This window comes from Mchenga conophoros, linkage group LG9, assembly GCF_057382185.1.
Source record: "Mchenga conophoros isolate Kocher_MC1m ecotype Shallow Benthic linkage group LG9, M_conophoros_male_GT1.1, whole genome shotgun sequence".
Classification (NCBI taxonomy): Eukaryota; Metazoa; Chordata; class Actinopteri; order Cichliformes; family Cichlidae; genus Mchenga; species Mchenga conophoros.
The window spans coordinates 32,326,774-32,343,817 of NC_140534.1; the positions used below are offsets into that span (position 1 = coordinate 32,326,774).

Genomic DNA, 17,044 nt, shown 5'->3' on the forward strand with positions numbered 1-17,044 from the left:
GCTTTGGAGAGAGTTTATATTCTGATAATTATTTTTATCTTTCTTTTTTTTATCTGTAACAGCATTACATTTAAATCTCCCCCGATGTCTTTATGTTTTGCTTAGAAGGAGCCAGACTTTTTAAAGTGCTCTTGAGCAATAATTCTCCACACTCCTGGCTTGCTCCTCTTGGAGTAACTTCCCCACAGTTCCTTTCTTCTGCCCTGGTTTCAACACAGATGGAGGTTACAGCAGTTCTTTGCCAGATCATTGTTGGCGTTATGGTGAGCATTGGGCCACCTGTGGTGACTGTTGTTTGCAATCTCCTGTTTGTAGTAACGCCATCTCTCCTCATCTCTCCGAGTTACCTGCAGCAGCGCTCTTGGAAACTCAAAACCAAGCTTGTCCACTTCATCACGTGATTTCAGTAACTAGTCAAAAGATCCTGTCACCTGATCAACAGGCGGCCTACTCTCTGCCTGCTGCTCTCACTAAGTCTTGGTTTGCCACCAACCGCCCACAGACCCAATCGCGGTTCCATCCTCCTACACAAATAAGACCCATACTGTTGCCTATGCAAACTATATTGCTCTCTTAGACTTCTTTAACCTCCTCTGTAACGTCCTCTCTGGCAGAGCTCCTGTGTGCTCTTCTGCTCTGTCATGATCTAAGGCTGCATTTCAAAGCAGCGGAGTTTGTTATCTAGTCAGAAGTGATGGAATTATGGACACAGGGAAGTCCACTTCAGCATTGCAATGATCCCAAACACACTTCCAATGCAGTAAAAGCGTATCCGCATATCTGGAGAACTATTCCTGAAGACTTCTTAAAGAAATGACCAGAAAGCTGCCTCAGAGAGTTCAGGCTGTGTTGAAGAATGAGTGTGCTCATACCATATATTGACTTTCAAGCTCATTAGAATTGTACAAAGTTTTGTTTTGTTTGTCACATGTTTGCGCGTTTCAATGAATTTTACTGAAAGTGAAGTGGCTCATGACTTTTGCACAGTATTGCATTTATGACAAGCGTTTTAACACACACAACAAAACTGCAGTTTTTTGCTCAGGTTTTGGAAAGCTGGCCTCTTGCTGTGCTGCTCTCACAGAGAAGAAGTGTGCGGCTCTTCTGCCTGTAGAAACCATCACACCGCTTCCTCGTACAGACTGGGTTAAGTGTGTGTGTTAAAAGGTTAGCGCTTTATTCTGCTGGTTTCTCTCAGAGACGGTTTAGCAGCATCTACACAAACAGAAGCTCAAGCCAGCAACCCCCATGTTGGTTTGCTGCTCTCTGACACTGCGACCATCTAGTATTTTAAGCAGACTAAATATGGCTTTGAACTTAAAAGCTTTTATACCTGTTTGTTTTTAAGTTTTATCTTAGAGAAATACAATAACATTTAATTTTTAAGACTAGAAATAGTTTCCCCCCAAAGTTTGTATAAAAAAACGCCCAAAAGCTGCAATAAAAATCTTTTTTTTATTCACTTTTTTTACTCAGTGTTTCTAGAACTTAATATGCAAACCCCAACTCTCCCACCCAAAACAACGACATTTATTGCACAATGAATGAACTTCATATTTTTGTTTAATAAATAAAACAAATGTTCTATCAGCTAATATTTTAGCTCTGCTCTCTGATGACTCATGATTTCCTCTCAGTACAGTTCATTTACAGAAACGAGAGCCTGAGTCTGAGCGGTTTCCCTTCTCTTACCTTTACACACATCCAGGCTGAAATGGGGAAGGTGACGACCGACAGTAGGGTCAGCACCTTACCGACTGCCTCTACCACCACCCCGCCGCTACTCTGGCCTCCACCTGCAGAAGACGGAGAAGCAGCAGGATGGATGAAACTATAATTCTGTAATTTCCTTCGGGATTAATAAAGTATTCTGATTCTGATAAATTGAACAAACAAAAAGATACTTGCTCTGTGCTGACCTGATCTACCACATGACTTTGTAACAATGAGCTCTCAGCCACACAGGCCTGCAGGTTGGTCCGTGACCCCCCGATCTGTGACTGTTAAGCTACGAGGGCAATTAAATATTTGTGATAACTGACGAGAGTCGGTTAAAAAATAAAATAAATAAAAACCAGAAAGCCTGCAAATCCGTTTTGACAGTAAAATGTCTTAGACAGATTCTGCTCTGAATCCTGAGGCAGACCTGCCTTTATCAAAAATGTTTGTTTTAATAGTTTTACAGTAATGGCGCTCTAAGACACCGTTAGAATGTAAAGTATAATATAAATGAGTTTGTAATTCATTCTTCTAAGCTTGTAACCAGACTTTACACATTGTCTGCTTACCGATCAGCAAAATCTTTCTTTGACTTCCTGTTCTCACCTCTCTCTGATTCTTCTGCTTTAACTAAAAACATTAGTCAGTTCTATCCTGCACATACCTGCATGTGTGCTGGTTATATCACTGATGTTACTTTCTCTCTCCTCTCTCGCTCGTGTTCGCACACACGTTACACACTTCCTGTGAAACTGCTTTAGTGTGAGCGGCTTTCTTCTCTCTTCTCATTCTGCTCAGTGCCTCCAAGCGCTGCGCACCGACCTCTCTCTGCTCACCTCCTTCATCCCGTCGTTTCCCACCGGGAACCTGGACTGAGCTCTTTTATGGCCCCTGCTCGCTCTCCGAGGGAACTCAGACAGTGAGTTCTCAGACAGTTCTTGGAAATGAGCCTGTTTTGAGAAAGCAGAAGTTGCTGAGAGGTGTTTTGGCTTGTTCATGTCAGTCGGTTGTCTGCTGGCTTCTCTTCACCATGGCAGCAGCTCTGCCTGCGTGCTACCATGGCGCCATGACTAAGAAGGAGTGTGAGGATTTGCTGGGAAAGAAGAACAAGGATGGAGCTTACCTGATCCGAGACAGCGAGACCATCCAGGGAGCCATGTGTCTTTGTGTCTAGTAAGTACTCTGCACCACGGAGTCAGGCTCCATACACCAGACTTACCTTTATCAAAACTTCTTTCTTTTAACAGCTTCATAGGTAAAGACACTCTATGGTATCAATGGAATATGAAGCCTAATATAGAATATGGTATCATTCATAGCAGGTTGTCAGGTAGGCTAACCTTGTAACCATCCTCCTGGTGGTTCTGTCTGCAGATTCATGATCGATAGGAGACTTTTTAAGTTAAATCGCTTTAATTCTGAGAAGAGCGCGATGAGGAAAAGAGGACTCTAATGTGACTTTGGTTTGGGAGGACTAAACAAATAAAAGTGCTCCCTCAAATCAAATTCAAACCTCGCTCTCCTTCAGTCTCTGAAAACCTCATAAGGATGTGAAGCGTTTGGGCAGTGAGGAATGAGGTGAATATAGTGACCTAAAATCCTCTGTAGCGAGCGTCAAAGGGGGAAGAGAGTATTTTAATATAATAAACCAGGTAATTTAGTTTTAATGAGCTTTGTTAAGAAAGGCCGTTGAATAAAAGCAATAATGGAAAAACGTAACCAGATCTTTTTGCTGATGCAGCAGTGTGCATGCAGGTTTTTCCTAACCTCTGCTGTGTTGACAGCAGGGAGCATTTAGCAATTCTATGAATTATATTAGAGGCAAAAGATGTTCCGTTGATCTAAGCAGATTATACTCTATAATAAAAATCACGATAAGAACGTTTTTGCGTGGGTATTATTACTCTAGGAAGTGTACACCTACACAAATACCACAATATCAGCTGTGGTCAAGTAAGGTTCCACTCTAGCTCGTTGCTGCTTCTGCATCTTTTTTCCATGACCTGCACGTAGTGTTTACATACAAGTAAAAAGTACATTAAAATTTGCATAACTTTTTTTGTGCACTGCCAACGTTTTCTGTTTGTGTAGTTGTTAAGGAAGCTGCTTATTACTGATAAGAAGATTCAAACTATGAGAAAATTGAGTCATGTGACCATGTGTTCTTCTTCCTCTTTTATTTTGTGTGAACAAAGTCAGAATTTTGTTGCATAAAAGGTTTTTTACACACGTCTAAATAAACAGTTTTTTCCTTAACCTTACTTCTTCTGTGGTCCTCTAACAGCAGCATAAATCTCCTTTTCTTTCAGTAAACAGAAGGTGGTGTACACCTACAGACTGCTGCAGTCACACAATGGATACTACACCCTCCTGGTAAAAGAACACACACACAAATGACCACATGCAGAAACATTTGCAGCTGCAGCCAGGTCCTTGAATTCAGAATTATTCCTTGTTCTGTGTTTGCAGTAAACTGAGACTCTAAATGCTCTTTCACGCTGCAGGATTTTAAATCAAGCGGTAAAATATTTACTCTTAGAAGCAGAAGAGTCTTTTCTATTCAAAAATGTTCTTCGAGGGGCCGCCTCCTGCCAAGCGTTCTTTAAGGAATCACTTTGTGTGGTGTAAAGTTTATTTGGACGCCTCATCCTCATTATTGTTTTATGCATTTTAGCCTTTTTTGATAGGAAAGCACAAAGAGTCGACAGGAAGGCAGGGAGAGAGTGATGATGTGCAGGAAATGGTCTGGGGCAGGCTCAAACCCAGGCACCTGCTTGTGCGGCACCTGCAGTAGGTCATATGAGTCACTAGCTCAACCAAATGAGCAATAGCGATGCCCTGTTATCATTGTCCTCAAAGGTGTGCACCTGTGAACACAGGCCCCAACAAAGTTGACACCTGTGCCACGAAGCTGCCTGCTGCAGTTTGTGTGCCGATGTTGATGCCAGATGAGGTTTGCAGCTCTGTAGTTATTGAGACAGCAAAGCGCTGGTGACTCTTCTGCGTGATGCAGCCCTCAGCGAGCCTGTGCTGGAACTCCACATGATGCTTTACTTCGTGTTTGGGTTTCTGTGGTTTCCAAATGCTTCGGCCTCGCAATAACACCAGCTAAAGCTAACTGTGGAAAGGAAGAAATGTCACCGACTGAATTGTTGCAACAGTCTCATCCTATTATAGCACCACACTCGAATTCAGTGGCGTTTCTAAAGACCGACTGATTGGCTAGGTGCTTGATTTCCTTAAGGATTGCGATTTTTACATGCCTGTGGCTTTGAGAGCCTCAATTCAAACCTCAATTCAAAAATTAATTGAGGATTAGTCCATGTAGTGTATGTATATTTAAACATATTTGCATATGTGATCTATAGTACATAGAAAATATTTCTTTTTGAATATGTAATATTTTAGACTAAAATAAACAATAATGACATGTCAGTCAAGCTGTTTGCTATCATAAAATTAGCAAAACTCAAAAACAGGTCTCGGCGCCGGCTTAGCACAGTCGGATGAGCAAGTGGCCAACCCGGGTTTAAGTGCTGCATGTCTTCCCCTCTGCTTTCCTGTCGATCTTTGCTGTTTCTAGTAAAGCCAGTTACAGGCACAAGCTCCTGGTCATTAGTCGGAGCTACTGAGACCTTATCTTATGTCTGAGAACATCTGAGAAAGCTCTCCTCTTCCACGCTCTGACTTCCAAATATGGAGCGTGGATGTAATATAATATAAATTCATTTAGATTGTATTTCAAATAACTAACATGAAACAAATTATTAAAAACTGAAGCAGAACATAAAACTGATGTTCGGTGGCACATCTTTGGGGAACAATTTTAATAAGAAACTCGTATTTTTTCTCCAGTAAGCGTTTGTTGAAACTCAGACGTTAAAGCGTCCTCAGAAAAATTAACCACAGTTCCTCGAATAATCCCAGAGCAGGGTCCTTTGTAGTGTCAGGTGAACAGAGAAAACCCCTAAACGAAATGACCCTCTCCGAGCAAGCCGAGTAGTTCTGAGAGCGTAGATGTTTTAAATGGTAGAGCTGTGAAGATGTGACTGTCAAGGTTAACATTATTCTGTCGCTGTGAGCCATCTTTATCCTTTGTTTTGTCTGTTTCTTGGTAAATGAGTTGCACTCAAAAGACGAGTGAAGGGAGGCAGAACTGTACGAAGTTTACATAAAGAACAATCGCACAGTTACACAAAATTACAGACAACGTCAGTACCAACAAAACACAACCACACAAGTTTCATATATTTTACTGATTTTTTTTAAATTTGAGTATTTCAGCAGGTTTCAGTTTTAAACAGATAAAACCACAGCTGGTAAACAACCCAACAACTCACCCCAGCAGGACAGTTTGCCATCAACACCAGAGGACGCAAAGAAGCAAATTTACAACCATTATAAAGAGCTCAAAGTGCTATCCTGCACCTAAGCTTTCATATTTCTATTCAATCCAACATACTACGAGCAGGACAAGTCCAAGCTCCTCCCAGAGCCAGCAGAAATTATTTTCATGATCAGAAGCGTTCTGATTAATCAGAAATATCAAAATAATCAAATAATCAAATAATTATTTGCTCAGTTAGCCGTCATTCTATTTCGGAAAAAAATGTTCTTATCATTTTCTCAAGATGTTGAGAAAGTGATAAGATGTTATCAAGATGTTGTCTTCAAATAATTTGTATTTGGTTCACGGACAGAAACCCAAAAACACACGCGACATATCAGAGGAACAAACTCACGACGCCACAAAAACAAAATAATATGAAAAAGACAGATATTAAAAGTGCGAGAAAGAAAGAAAGATAAAAAAAATAGAGGCTGATGGACTCCAAAATTTATTTCACCAAAAAAATAAGGGAGAAAATTCTGTCTGTATTTTAGCAGAATCTGTTCTAAATCCAGTTAAAGTATGTTTTACTCTTCATAGATAAAACGACGATGGCAACACGTGTTTCTTACCTCGTGCATACCGGTTAAAACTGTGGAGCTGCATCAGCCAAACATTCCTACAATTTGAATCTTATTTCTTATCAAAGAGGTATATATAATTATTACATTTAAAAATGTTTAAATCTATGTGAAATGATCTTCTAGTTTTACTCCTCAAACTGAAAAACATCATTAAAAAGTCCATGAATTCATTTCTCAGCATTTCATCAAATTGCCAGGCGGCTGAAACCTGTACCAGCGTCCACCACAAACACAGGGCGAGACGATAGTGGTAAACAGCGCAATGCTGCTAGCCAGCTGCTAACAAAGTGTTAAACAGATTGTGTTTTGCTTATCAAACATCTCACCACAAACTATAGCGAGAAAGAAAATACGTCATGTTAAAAAAACAGAGGAGCTATTAGTAATCCCTGAGGAGCCGGCTGGGGCTCAGAGCGGGCGGCTCCCACCAGGAAGGTCAGTGGTTCAGTCCCCGGCACCTCCAGTCTGTATGTCAAAGTATTGTGGTGAAAGCTTCTGGGCCAGTGTGTGACCAGCATGAGTGAAGTCAAACAAAGGAATCAGTCACAGATAAAAAGTGCAACTGAGTGAATGAGACTCAAATCAGTCCTTCACTGTGCACTTTATTTTACAGGATTTCAAAAAAAAAGTTGTTTGCTGAGAAAAGGAAAACACAAAGTTAATGGCAAAACCAGTTAAAATAGTTTAATATGCTATATATGTTTACATTTTGTACATGTTTTCACTGTGTTTTGAGTTCCATTCAAAAGAGGAAAATACTTTGGTCTCATCACCGCGTCTGCACAAAATCAGTTTGGAGCTTTAAACGTCACCAATGTTTCCTTTAAATGTTTCCATCTGTCTGTTAATCGTTGTTGAAGTTCAGCTCGTTTTCTGTTTATCTCAGAGTCTTTCCCATGCCTTTAAAAATGGAAAACGAACGCTAAACAGCTGACTGTACATGAACATTTCACCTCGATCATGGAAAGTCAGTTGTCGTGAAGTCTCCCCACAGGAAACTCCTCTGACGTTCGTTAGACCCCACACTGAAGGGCATCATTTTATCAGAGTCAGTTTTTTCCACAACACGCAAAAAAATAAGTGTATAAAAGCATAAAAGCCACAGATTTATTCAACTGCTGCCGGCGTGCGTGAGCTGTTCTACTTTAAAAGTAAGCCCGTGGGCTCAGTCTCAGGATGTGGCTTCTGGAGGTTTCACTTTTCCCCCTACGATTATCTATTATTAGGGGGTGATTTAAATATTTAAAGATATATTTATTGATCTATTTCACTATTCTACAATACTTCCTTTGCTAATAAGTAAAGGAAAACAGTTGTTGTTGTTGTTGTTGTTGTTGGCCTTTTTATGGTCTTTTTGAAATAATGTAACTTCTCCATTAGAATGAATCTTGTGCTTCAGTGCATTTGCATAATTTACGAGACAGCCATGTCTGCGAATGGAACTGACAAAAATTTATTGTTACCAGCTGACTTTTCATTCAACAGTCTTAGCAGGACTTGAGATAGTCTGGTCTCAAAATCAGTAAATCTACAAATGCACTTGATTAATTTGTTTTCTATGAAAGGAGATGTTTGCAGGTGTGTGTGCTCAGGTAACCTTTTAAATATTAAAGTTCATGAAAGTACAATTAGAAGAAGACAGAAGGAATATGGCTTGTTTCAGCTTGTTTCAGCTTGTTTTGTAGCCACCTTACAGTCACTGAGTGTCCATGAACACCTCTGTGTACCAAAGTATTCTATGGTCAAATATGAGGCCATCGGTCTGAAAATGGGTCATACAGCAGGACAATGATCCCAAGCACAGCAGCAAATGTACAAAAGAGCGACCTGAAAAAGAAATGAATAAACAGGCTGCAAAGGACCAGTCAAAGTTCACACCGCAACCCGACTGAGATGCTGTGGGAGGAACTTATTAAGAGAGCTGCGCATAAACGAATAACCACAAACCTCACAGAACTGAAGCAACTCTAAAGACGAGCGGGCTAAAATTCCTCCACCAGCATGTGAGAGACTCATGCACTCAGTCACACAGAAAACTATTGCAAAGTATTGCTGGTAAAGGTGGTTCAACAAGCTACTGGATGAAGGCATGCACTGAGTTTTAAAAAACACAACTTCTGCATTTTGTTTTAGTCTTTGCCAATATTACACCACGCCGTAACAATATGTCACAAGTCATCATACAGGACTTCTTCTGAGGTTATATAACTTTAAGAACAGATAAGAACTAGATTCATTATTTGTTATTCTTATAAAACCGTAGTACTAAAAGAGGATTTCCTTCATTTTTACATCGACTGTATTTTCAAGTTTTGACGAAAACCTCATAAAAAAACAAACAAATAAACACTTGAGGTTTGGGAAAGTCCAACTTCAAATTCAGTTGGTTCCAAACGAAGTAGTAAATATTCAGAAGTGCAGTGGAAACCCCCTTTAAAAGTCACAAATGACAGTCATATGAAAAGCGAGGGGCCTACATGAAGACTGTAGCCAAAGACTGAGCGTTGTTCTCTCATTGAACTCTTTTCACGCTCTTTAAAAGCAAAACATTTGATGATGTCATAGTTTGCTGTGGAAAAGTGACACTGACTTTTTCCCCCTATTTTGTTCACATGTGTTGCACAACAGTGAACAACCACAGTTGTGTGGGTTTCCCTCGTGCTCCCAGAACAGCTCCTACCTGTTAGGTGCTGAAAGCCTTAAAGGAGTTCCTGATGCAGCAAAACCTACTTGTGATGTCTATCATCTGATCATCCAACCATAACTTTCAGTATGTGTCAGCTTTGGCCACAACAACAATTATAATAAGAAAACTGTTAAACTGAAGCGGTGCTGGGAACATGACACGCATAAAGTTCAACAACGTTTATCGCACCATCATTCTGCTTCTGACAATTTGTTGAGTGAACGTTTTTATAGTCTTGAAATTCTTTAAACGATGTTTCAAGGAAATAAGTTGAATACACTGGCTGCAGAGTGTACCCCACCTCTGGCCCTGTCACAGCTGGTGTAGACCCCACCCGGCCCATAAACTGATATTCAGTTTATCTTTATCAACTGAATATTTGGTGCAAAACGTGGTGAAATTGGCACTTTTTCTGATGTTCTGAATGTTTTTCAAACAAAAAAAGAAAAGAAAAAAAGACAATAATTTGCTTTAATAGTACAAATGTTTTAAATGTTTTCAAAGTTACAAGCCTTCGAAACACAAAGTAGTGCCTCATAAATAAAGGAGATAGCCACAGGAAATCTTCAGGCGTGAAAAACAGATAAGCCTTGTTAAAAACTGCTTCACACCCACTCCAAGTGTCGCAACCTCAACCCGAAATTCAAAATAAAAGCCAAAGAAACAAGGTTTTTTTGGACAAATGTTCGAGGGTCATCTCACCATGTGAGAGCACTAGCTGCTTAAATAAAACGATGATATTTTACACTTTATTTTTAAACAGCTCATCTTGTAACTGTGATTACTCGGCTGATTTTTGGAGGATGATGGACCTTTGTTATATTTACTTTATGCTGTTCTTGTTTCATCAGACAGCGGGGGGTTTGGATGAGACATTTTTTAAGACTATTGACGATCTGATTCGTCACTACAAGAGGAAGAACCAGGGTCTGGCCATGCATCTGCGCCACTCAGTCAAAAGGAAGACGGCCTTGCTGATCCAGCCACAGAGAGAGCTGCAAGCACAGCCTTCAAAGTCACCTGAACAAAGGCCGCGCAGGACTGAACGTGAGCCATGGAGGCAGCCTGACACCGTACCCGAGGAAGAACATGATTACGAGAGTACGCCTTACATTTTCTCCGTTTCTGTTCTTTTCTGTCCTATTTCTGTCTCGCAGCATCTTCTTTGGTTTGTGTGTTTGACCTTCGCTCTGTTTATTCAGATGCTCCTGAGTCTGAGTACGTCGAAGTCCTTCCTGATTAACGTCGGCCATCAAACACCAAATGAGATGTTTGGGGGAAATCAGTGACAAGAAGCTCACAGGCTGGATCTTATTCAGGATGATGACATGTGGACGTAAACACACTGTACCTACATACATCATCATCATCGCCATGTGTGCTACAAGGGTATCAAAGCTTTTACTGCAGCTGAACTATTCACAATGCTCTCGGATCAGGATTCCAGGAGATGCACTGGATTTGAAGAAATGCAGCCTCAGTGCTCCCATCAGGATGAACTGCAGTAACTCCACCGTCCTTTTTCCTCCACTGACGTCATCTGGTCATGATCTAACTGCAATACTGTCACAAACCTGAGACGAAACAGCTGTTTTAAGTTATTCCACTGGTTCCTGGGCCGAAGGAGCCAGGCCGCTCGTGGATCCACCCAAGTGATAAACTTTTAGGTTTTGTTGTTTTTATTATCAAACGCATATGTAAATATAGATTTATGTATATTTTTTATTGCAACAAAATTATGTATTTGGTGCGATGCTGTCACCTGGTTTATGAAATGAGGAGCAGAAAGTGGGCAGGAAGAAACTCATCCTTATGAAAAGCACGATGAACAAACTCTAGCGGTTTATTTTCCATCTAAATGCTTTAAGGTTAATGTTGTTCTGTGAGGTTTACTCTTTATTTTTCCCGTGAGGTACAGAGCTCGCCGACGTGATTTAGATTTATTTTGTGCATACGTCTACTAATTAAAGACAAAAAGAAACTGTCCGTGGCAGCAAAATGAAATAAAATGTCTCACACTGCACACTTGTGAGAGAAGTCCTGAATCTCTAAAACTGAAATCACTCCAAAATATGATGCGTCACTGTGGCTCCAGCGCAACGTGCTGGAAAGCCTGGACATTCACAAAGTGACTTCCTTCTTCCTTGTTTTCTTTAGTAATTCAGAATGTGTTTAGTATTTCTATATTAGTGACGTCAATATAAATATACATTTTTACTGTCAGAATAGTTTTATTCAACAAGTTGCTGAAGACATTCCTCTGAGATTTCGGTCCATGTTGACATCACAGCGTCACATCCATGAGGTGGATCTCCCTCCACCACATCTCAAAGGTGCTCTATTGGATTGAGATCTGGTGACTGAGGAGGGTGCAGCGAGCTCACTTTCATGCTCAAAAAACAGTTTGAGATGCTTTTGAGGTTTGTGACATGTCCTGTTATTCTGCTGGAAGGTGCTGTGTTCATAAAGAGATGGAGACGGGCAGTAACAATACTCAGGTAGGCTGTGGGTGTCAAATGATCCTCAGCTGATACTAAGAAGCTCAAAGTGTGCCAAGAAAATATCCCCCGCATCATCAAACCTGCGGCTCGAACATACGAGGCAGGAGGATCCGTGCCGTCGTGTTCTGACCCTACCGTGTGAATGTCGCAGCAGAAATCGAGACTAGTTGTTTGTTTTCATTTTCTGTTGTCTGATTTTGGTGAGCCGTGTGAACTGCTTCAGTTTCCTGTTCTTAGCTGACACTTGTTAATGCGTTTAGTGAAGTTCTTTTGCATACATTAGATCAGCCCATCTGGTTGTAGCTCCTAAACCTTCAAATCGGCTGAATCTGTGGTTTGGTTTAAAAGTCTGAAAATTTATTTCTATAGGTGATCTTTTCTTGAACCTTTTCCATAATCTGGGCCCTTTGGTTCTTATTGTGTTTGTATAAGAGTGTATGCAGGAAGAAAAGTGTTGCACTAATAATATTTAGTGAGAGATGAGGAAAAAGGTCATGCATGAAGGAAAAAATACACATACTACTGTGCTAAAGCTGTGTTCGTCTCTGGTCCTTGAGACTGCTTATTTTAGGATTTTAGGCGATTCCCATCAAGATGCTTCAGTCAAACAGCCACCTCAGAGAGTTGCAGCATGGCCTGGAGGTGTCAGTATCACAATCTGCGGGGAGTACGATCATTTGTTATGAAAAAAGAGGACCCAGAAGATTAAAGAAGATTAAACAATAAACACACAGGACGGTTATTAGGGAAGAGGAGATGGCAGGGACAAATCAGGAGTAACGAGACAGTTACAACATAACCAACAAAATAAAATAGGAAGCACGTGTTTTGATCGCTGGCTCCAGTCTGCATGCTGAAACTTCCTTTGGTTACAAGATACAGAACCAACGTTAGTGTGAATGAGACTATGAGAATGTTATGCAGCATTTTCTCCACTTTGAATTCAGTTTGAAGAAGTAAAGAGACAAACAAACTTAAAAGAGACCATAAGATAAAAAAAACACAGACATCGCAAACGGACGAAACACAGGCAAGAAAAAAGTAACCAGAAAAGGAAGCAAGGGAATAGAAAGATAAGATCCACATGAATAGAATAGACAAAATATGAGTGCTTCAAGCAAACTGTGCAGGAATAAAATATAAATAGCAAACAGCAGAAATAAATAACAAATGGGGGAAAATATGTAGGATGAACAGGAACAAAGACACTGGAGAACAAAGTGGTGAGGGTTACTCAGACCACCATTAACTGACTAAATACATGAGAACTGGCACAGTGAGACGCGGTCACAGAGAGTGACAAGGTACAAGGCGCACAAAAAGAGGGACTGGCAAAATTAGACGTCTATCAGAAGTACAGAATACAGAGACAGACAGGCAGACAGTGAAACAAACATGGAGACAAAACCTGCCACACACAGAGACAACACTAACACGGCCTGAACATGAAAGGAAACAAATTTAGACAAGCAACTAAGAGGAAGCACTAATTTGGAAGGGAAATAATACCAGACATATGGTGCACTCTGAATATCACCAGTCTGTTGCAAAGCTAACAGAGAGACAGACAAGCATTCACACCTACAGCTAATTTAAAGTTACCACTTCAGCGTCACAGCTGGGTCCTTCTCTGTGTTATAAACGACACAGAGAAGGCCCCAGCTGTGACGCCACAGTAGTTCATTTGTTGACTGATACATCGTCTCTCAGGAACGAGGGCGAAATGCCAACGACCGCCTGTCTGTTTTCAGGGCTGTATTTGAAGCCATGCTCAAATCAGGCAAAGTTTTAAGTGTTGCACATTTCGATGGGTTTTTTTCAGCTGACATAGTTTCCATTTGGGTCATGTGGTGTTAGATACCCCAGCGTGTGGTCATAGGGTGAAGAGCCCGGACGATTAGTGGGATTTTAGGTGTGGTGTAAAAATGACGCTGCAACTTTAAAAACGTTGTTGCTTTAAGGATTAACGTACAACCATACTTGGGCTGAGTTTGACACTGGTTCTCTTCAGTAATTAAAATAGCTTTTACACATGATAAGATCAAATGTCAGCTACACTGTGACAGTCGAGGGGCCACACTCAGATATATTTATGCGCTTGTTCTCTTTGTGTGATAAGAGTTTCCATCTGAATTTAACCCTTGTGTGGGGCTGATCTTTCATTTCATTTTATTTCAAGCTCAGATTCTTTGCCTTTGGCACATTTTCTGTGACGAGACTTCAAACCATTCCCACCGTCCTTATTAATCAACATGGTGAAGTGATTCTTCGGAAGGTGATGGGATAGGAAGAGTTTCAGAAAATGAGACCTTTTGTCTTTATTGGAGAGGTCAGTGCAGACAGGACGGATGGGGGGAAGGCGAGGGGGGAATGACACACAGGAAACGGTGTTGGTCAGACCCAAAGACAGGCGTGGGCAGTGAGGACTCTCACCTTCAGACTCACTGTCTAATCAGTCTGACAGTGAGTCTGAAGACAGAGCAACCCAACACACGTTACTGTGTTCATCATCATCATCATTGTTTATTTATATAGCACTTTAAAAACACACAAGGCTGACCAAACTGCTGAACAATAGAAACATAATAGATACCATAAGAATAATAAATACGATAAAATAATAAACATAGCGAAAAACAATAAAATACAAGTCAGTCAACCACTGAGTCAAAAGCCAGTGAATAAAAATGCTTTTTCAATCTGGATTTAAAAACCAGCACTGATGTCGATTGCCTAATGTGAAGAGGAAGATTATTCCAAAGCTTAGGAGCCACGATAGAGAACGCTCGGTCTCCTCTCAGTTTCAGCCGTGATTTGGGGACTGAGAGCAACAGCTGCTCAGCTGACCGGAGCGAACGAGTGGGGACATAGGGCTTCAGCAAATCAGACAGATACGCAGGCGCCATTTAAAGATTTAAAAACCAACAAAAGAACTTTAAAATGAATCCTAAATTCAATTAGAAGCCAGTGCAGGGAGGCCAAGAGTGATGTTATCACTAAGCAGGACATTAAATCAAATTAATGAGACACCAAAACAAGAGCTGGAGCCCAAGACAGCCATGAAGTCACAGTGTACACAAATACACAAGAAACACAGAAACCAGCTGGGTGGATGTGGCTCGGGAACCTTCTGTTACCTTGAACGTCGGTGTTTTGAACGCTGGCTGCTCCAGTCTGCTTGTATTTGTCCAAGATTTCCCCTCATATCTTGGTTATGGTTATTTTTTCTTTTATTAAATTGATCACACTTCTGTTCATGAATGTGCTCTAACATCTAGCCATCACATAACCATCTACACAGTGTGTATTGTTTGGGAGTGAGAATCACAGGAACACTACACAAAGGGTTGATCTCGATCTTACTTTCCTCTGTTTCTGAAACCTTTTGAGCTTCAAAGCAGAAGAAATGTTGGTGTGAACCCTCCTTTCACTTCACAGCACTTGCTGGTTACATTTTTGGGTGCTAATGTGTGAAAATCTGAAATATGACGATTCACATCTCTGCAGCTACGTATCTCAAACAAGATTTACATTTACACGCAGGTTTTTTCCCCTCACGCAAGCAGAGTTATCGCTTCTATGATTTTAGTTATTTTTAGCACAGAGGAAAACTCTGCTGTCCTTTGTACGTGGCAGTTCTTTTTTAAGCTATGGAACCTTTTTAAAATTAAACGAGTTTTAAATAATGTGATTATAATGAGGAGGCAATCGCCTAATCTGCATATCTGTCTATTTTACTTCCTCACCCTTTGTGTTTGCTCATTGCTGTTACATGCCATTAAATTTCAGTCTTAAAGGAGCCTGTAATTCGGTGATTGTCTATCATTTGTGCAAAACGCGCTTCTTTCTTCAAACACTGAACTCTGAAAAGTGAAGGGCTTAACCCTCGTTGTCGGCACGGGCAAAACGCAGTTGCACATCCTGTGTTTGTTTTCACACCCTTTCAGCACGAACTGCTTCTGTTCCTCACTGACCTTTGTTAAACACAATGCCCGCTGTGCCTGAGATCAGCTGGGGTTTCATCACTGGGCGCAATTTCTTTTTTATTGAAGATCATCATCCGTTTAAATACATGCAGTCTTTTTTTTCTTTTTTCAAAATAAAACCTGCAGACAGGAAAACGCCAAAGACACATAAGAAGAACAGAGCGCGGCAGAAAGCAGTGATGGGCCCCTAAGACCATCAGCAGGGTCTAACCACAGTTTCCACACTCAGACACTGAATCAAAAAGATGCGCACACCACACACATCCACCCACCATTGTCTGCAGTCTGCAGAGAATTCAATTAATTTGATCAAAGTCACTGCAGCTTCTCTTGTGTTCTTTAATTTGTTAGACTTCATAGTGTTTGCATGGGCTGCTGAGGTCAGCTGCACATGCATCATCATGTGGATGGATGCAAAGTGCTGCATTTTGCAGTCTTCTTTTCGTCTGCATGTGTCCTAAAAACAACATGCAACCTATATATGGCAACAAGAAACCTCAGTGCTCGATATCCTCTTTCGGCTAGTCACATCACCCTTGAGACATTATTTATGTTTCCTTATGTTTACCTTGTTATGTTCATGTCATTTATTATTATTTTTTCTTTCTTTCTGTGGAATTTGGTCACAGTTCTTGAGCTCCTTTCCAGACTAAAGTGATGTGTTGTAATTGGTATGTTTAACTAAATGACTCATATTATGATAACACAACATGCATCATTTATTTGCCTGCTTCTAAGAAACCAGGCAAATGCAAATGTAATTTTTTAAAGCGGTCTGAGCAGTAGGTAGGGTCTCTGAAGGTCTTTCAGCTTTTCTTTTGTTTTTATTTCAGTGGCTACTTTACCACTTATCTTCAGTCACTCGTACTTTATCGTTTTCAGATTAATGTTTTTTTTTTGTTTGTTTGTTTATTAAACCACATTGGTGTATGATGATCAAACTGGAAGACCCAGGAGTATGGTGAAGGGAAACAGGAAGCAAATGATGAGATATGACAAATACTACAAGAACTGGACTGAAACATCAGTGACAGACGGTGTCGTGGAGTGCTGAATCCAGATTTAGGAGGAGGAGGATTCAGGAGGAGAGAGTTACAATAATTAATTTCCACAGCTTTCTGTAAAACACAGTGGAGGCTCTGTTGTGGTTTGGGGATGCATTTCAGCCAGGGATGTTG

At 40.7% G+C, this 17,044-nt stretch overlaps 1 protein-coding gene across 1 annotated transcript in view; it reads left to right on the forward strand.

Annotated features, from left to right (window-relative positions):
- The window catches only part of LOC146567648 (uncharacterized), a 32,007-nt gene extending 19,689 nt beyond the window's left edge, over nt 1-12,318 (forward strand). The window contains exons 5-9 of the mRNA XM_085287576.1: nt 2,518-2,638; nt 2,723-2,892; nt 4,029-4,092; nt 10,231-10,480; nt 10,582-12,318. Of these exons, the coding sequence (XP_085143702.1) occupies nt 2,518-2,638; nt 2,723-2,892; nt 4,029-4,092; nt 10,231-10,480; nt 10,582-10,622 (646 nt within the window). The 3' untranslated portion in view covers nt 10,623-12,318. The remainder of the gene's footprint in view (nt 1-2,517; nt 2,639-2,722; nt 2,893-4,028; nt 4,093-10,230; nt 10,481-10,581) is intronic.
- The last annotated feature ends 4,726 nt before the right edge of the window (nt 12,319-17,044 follow it).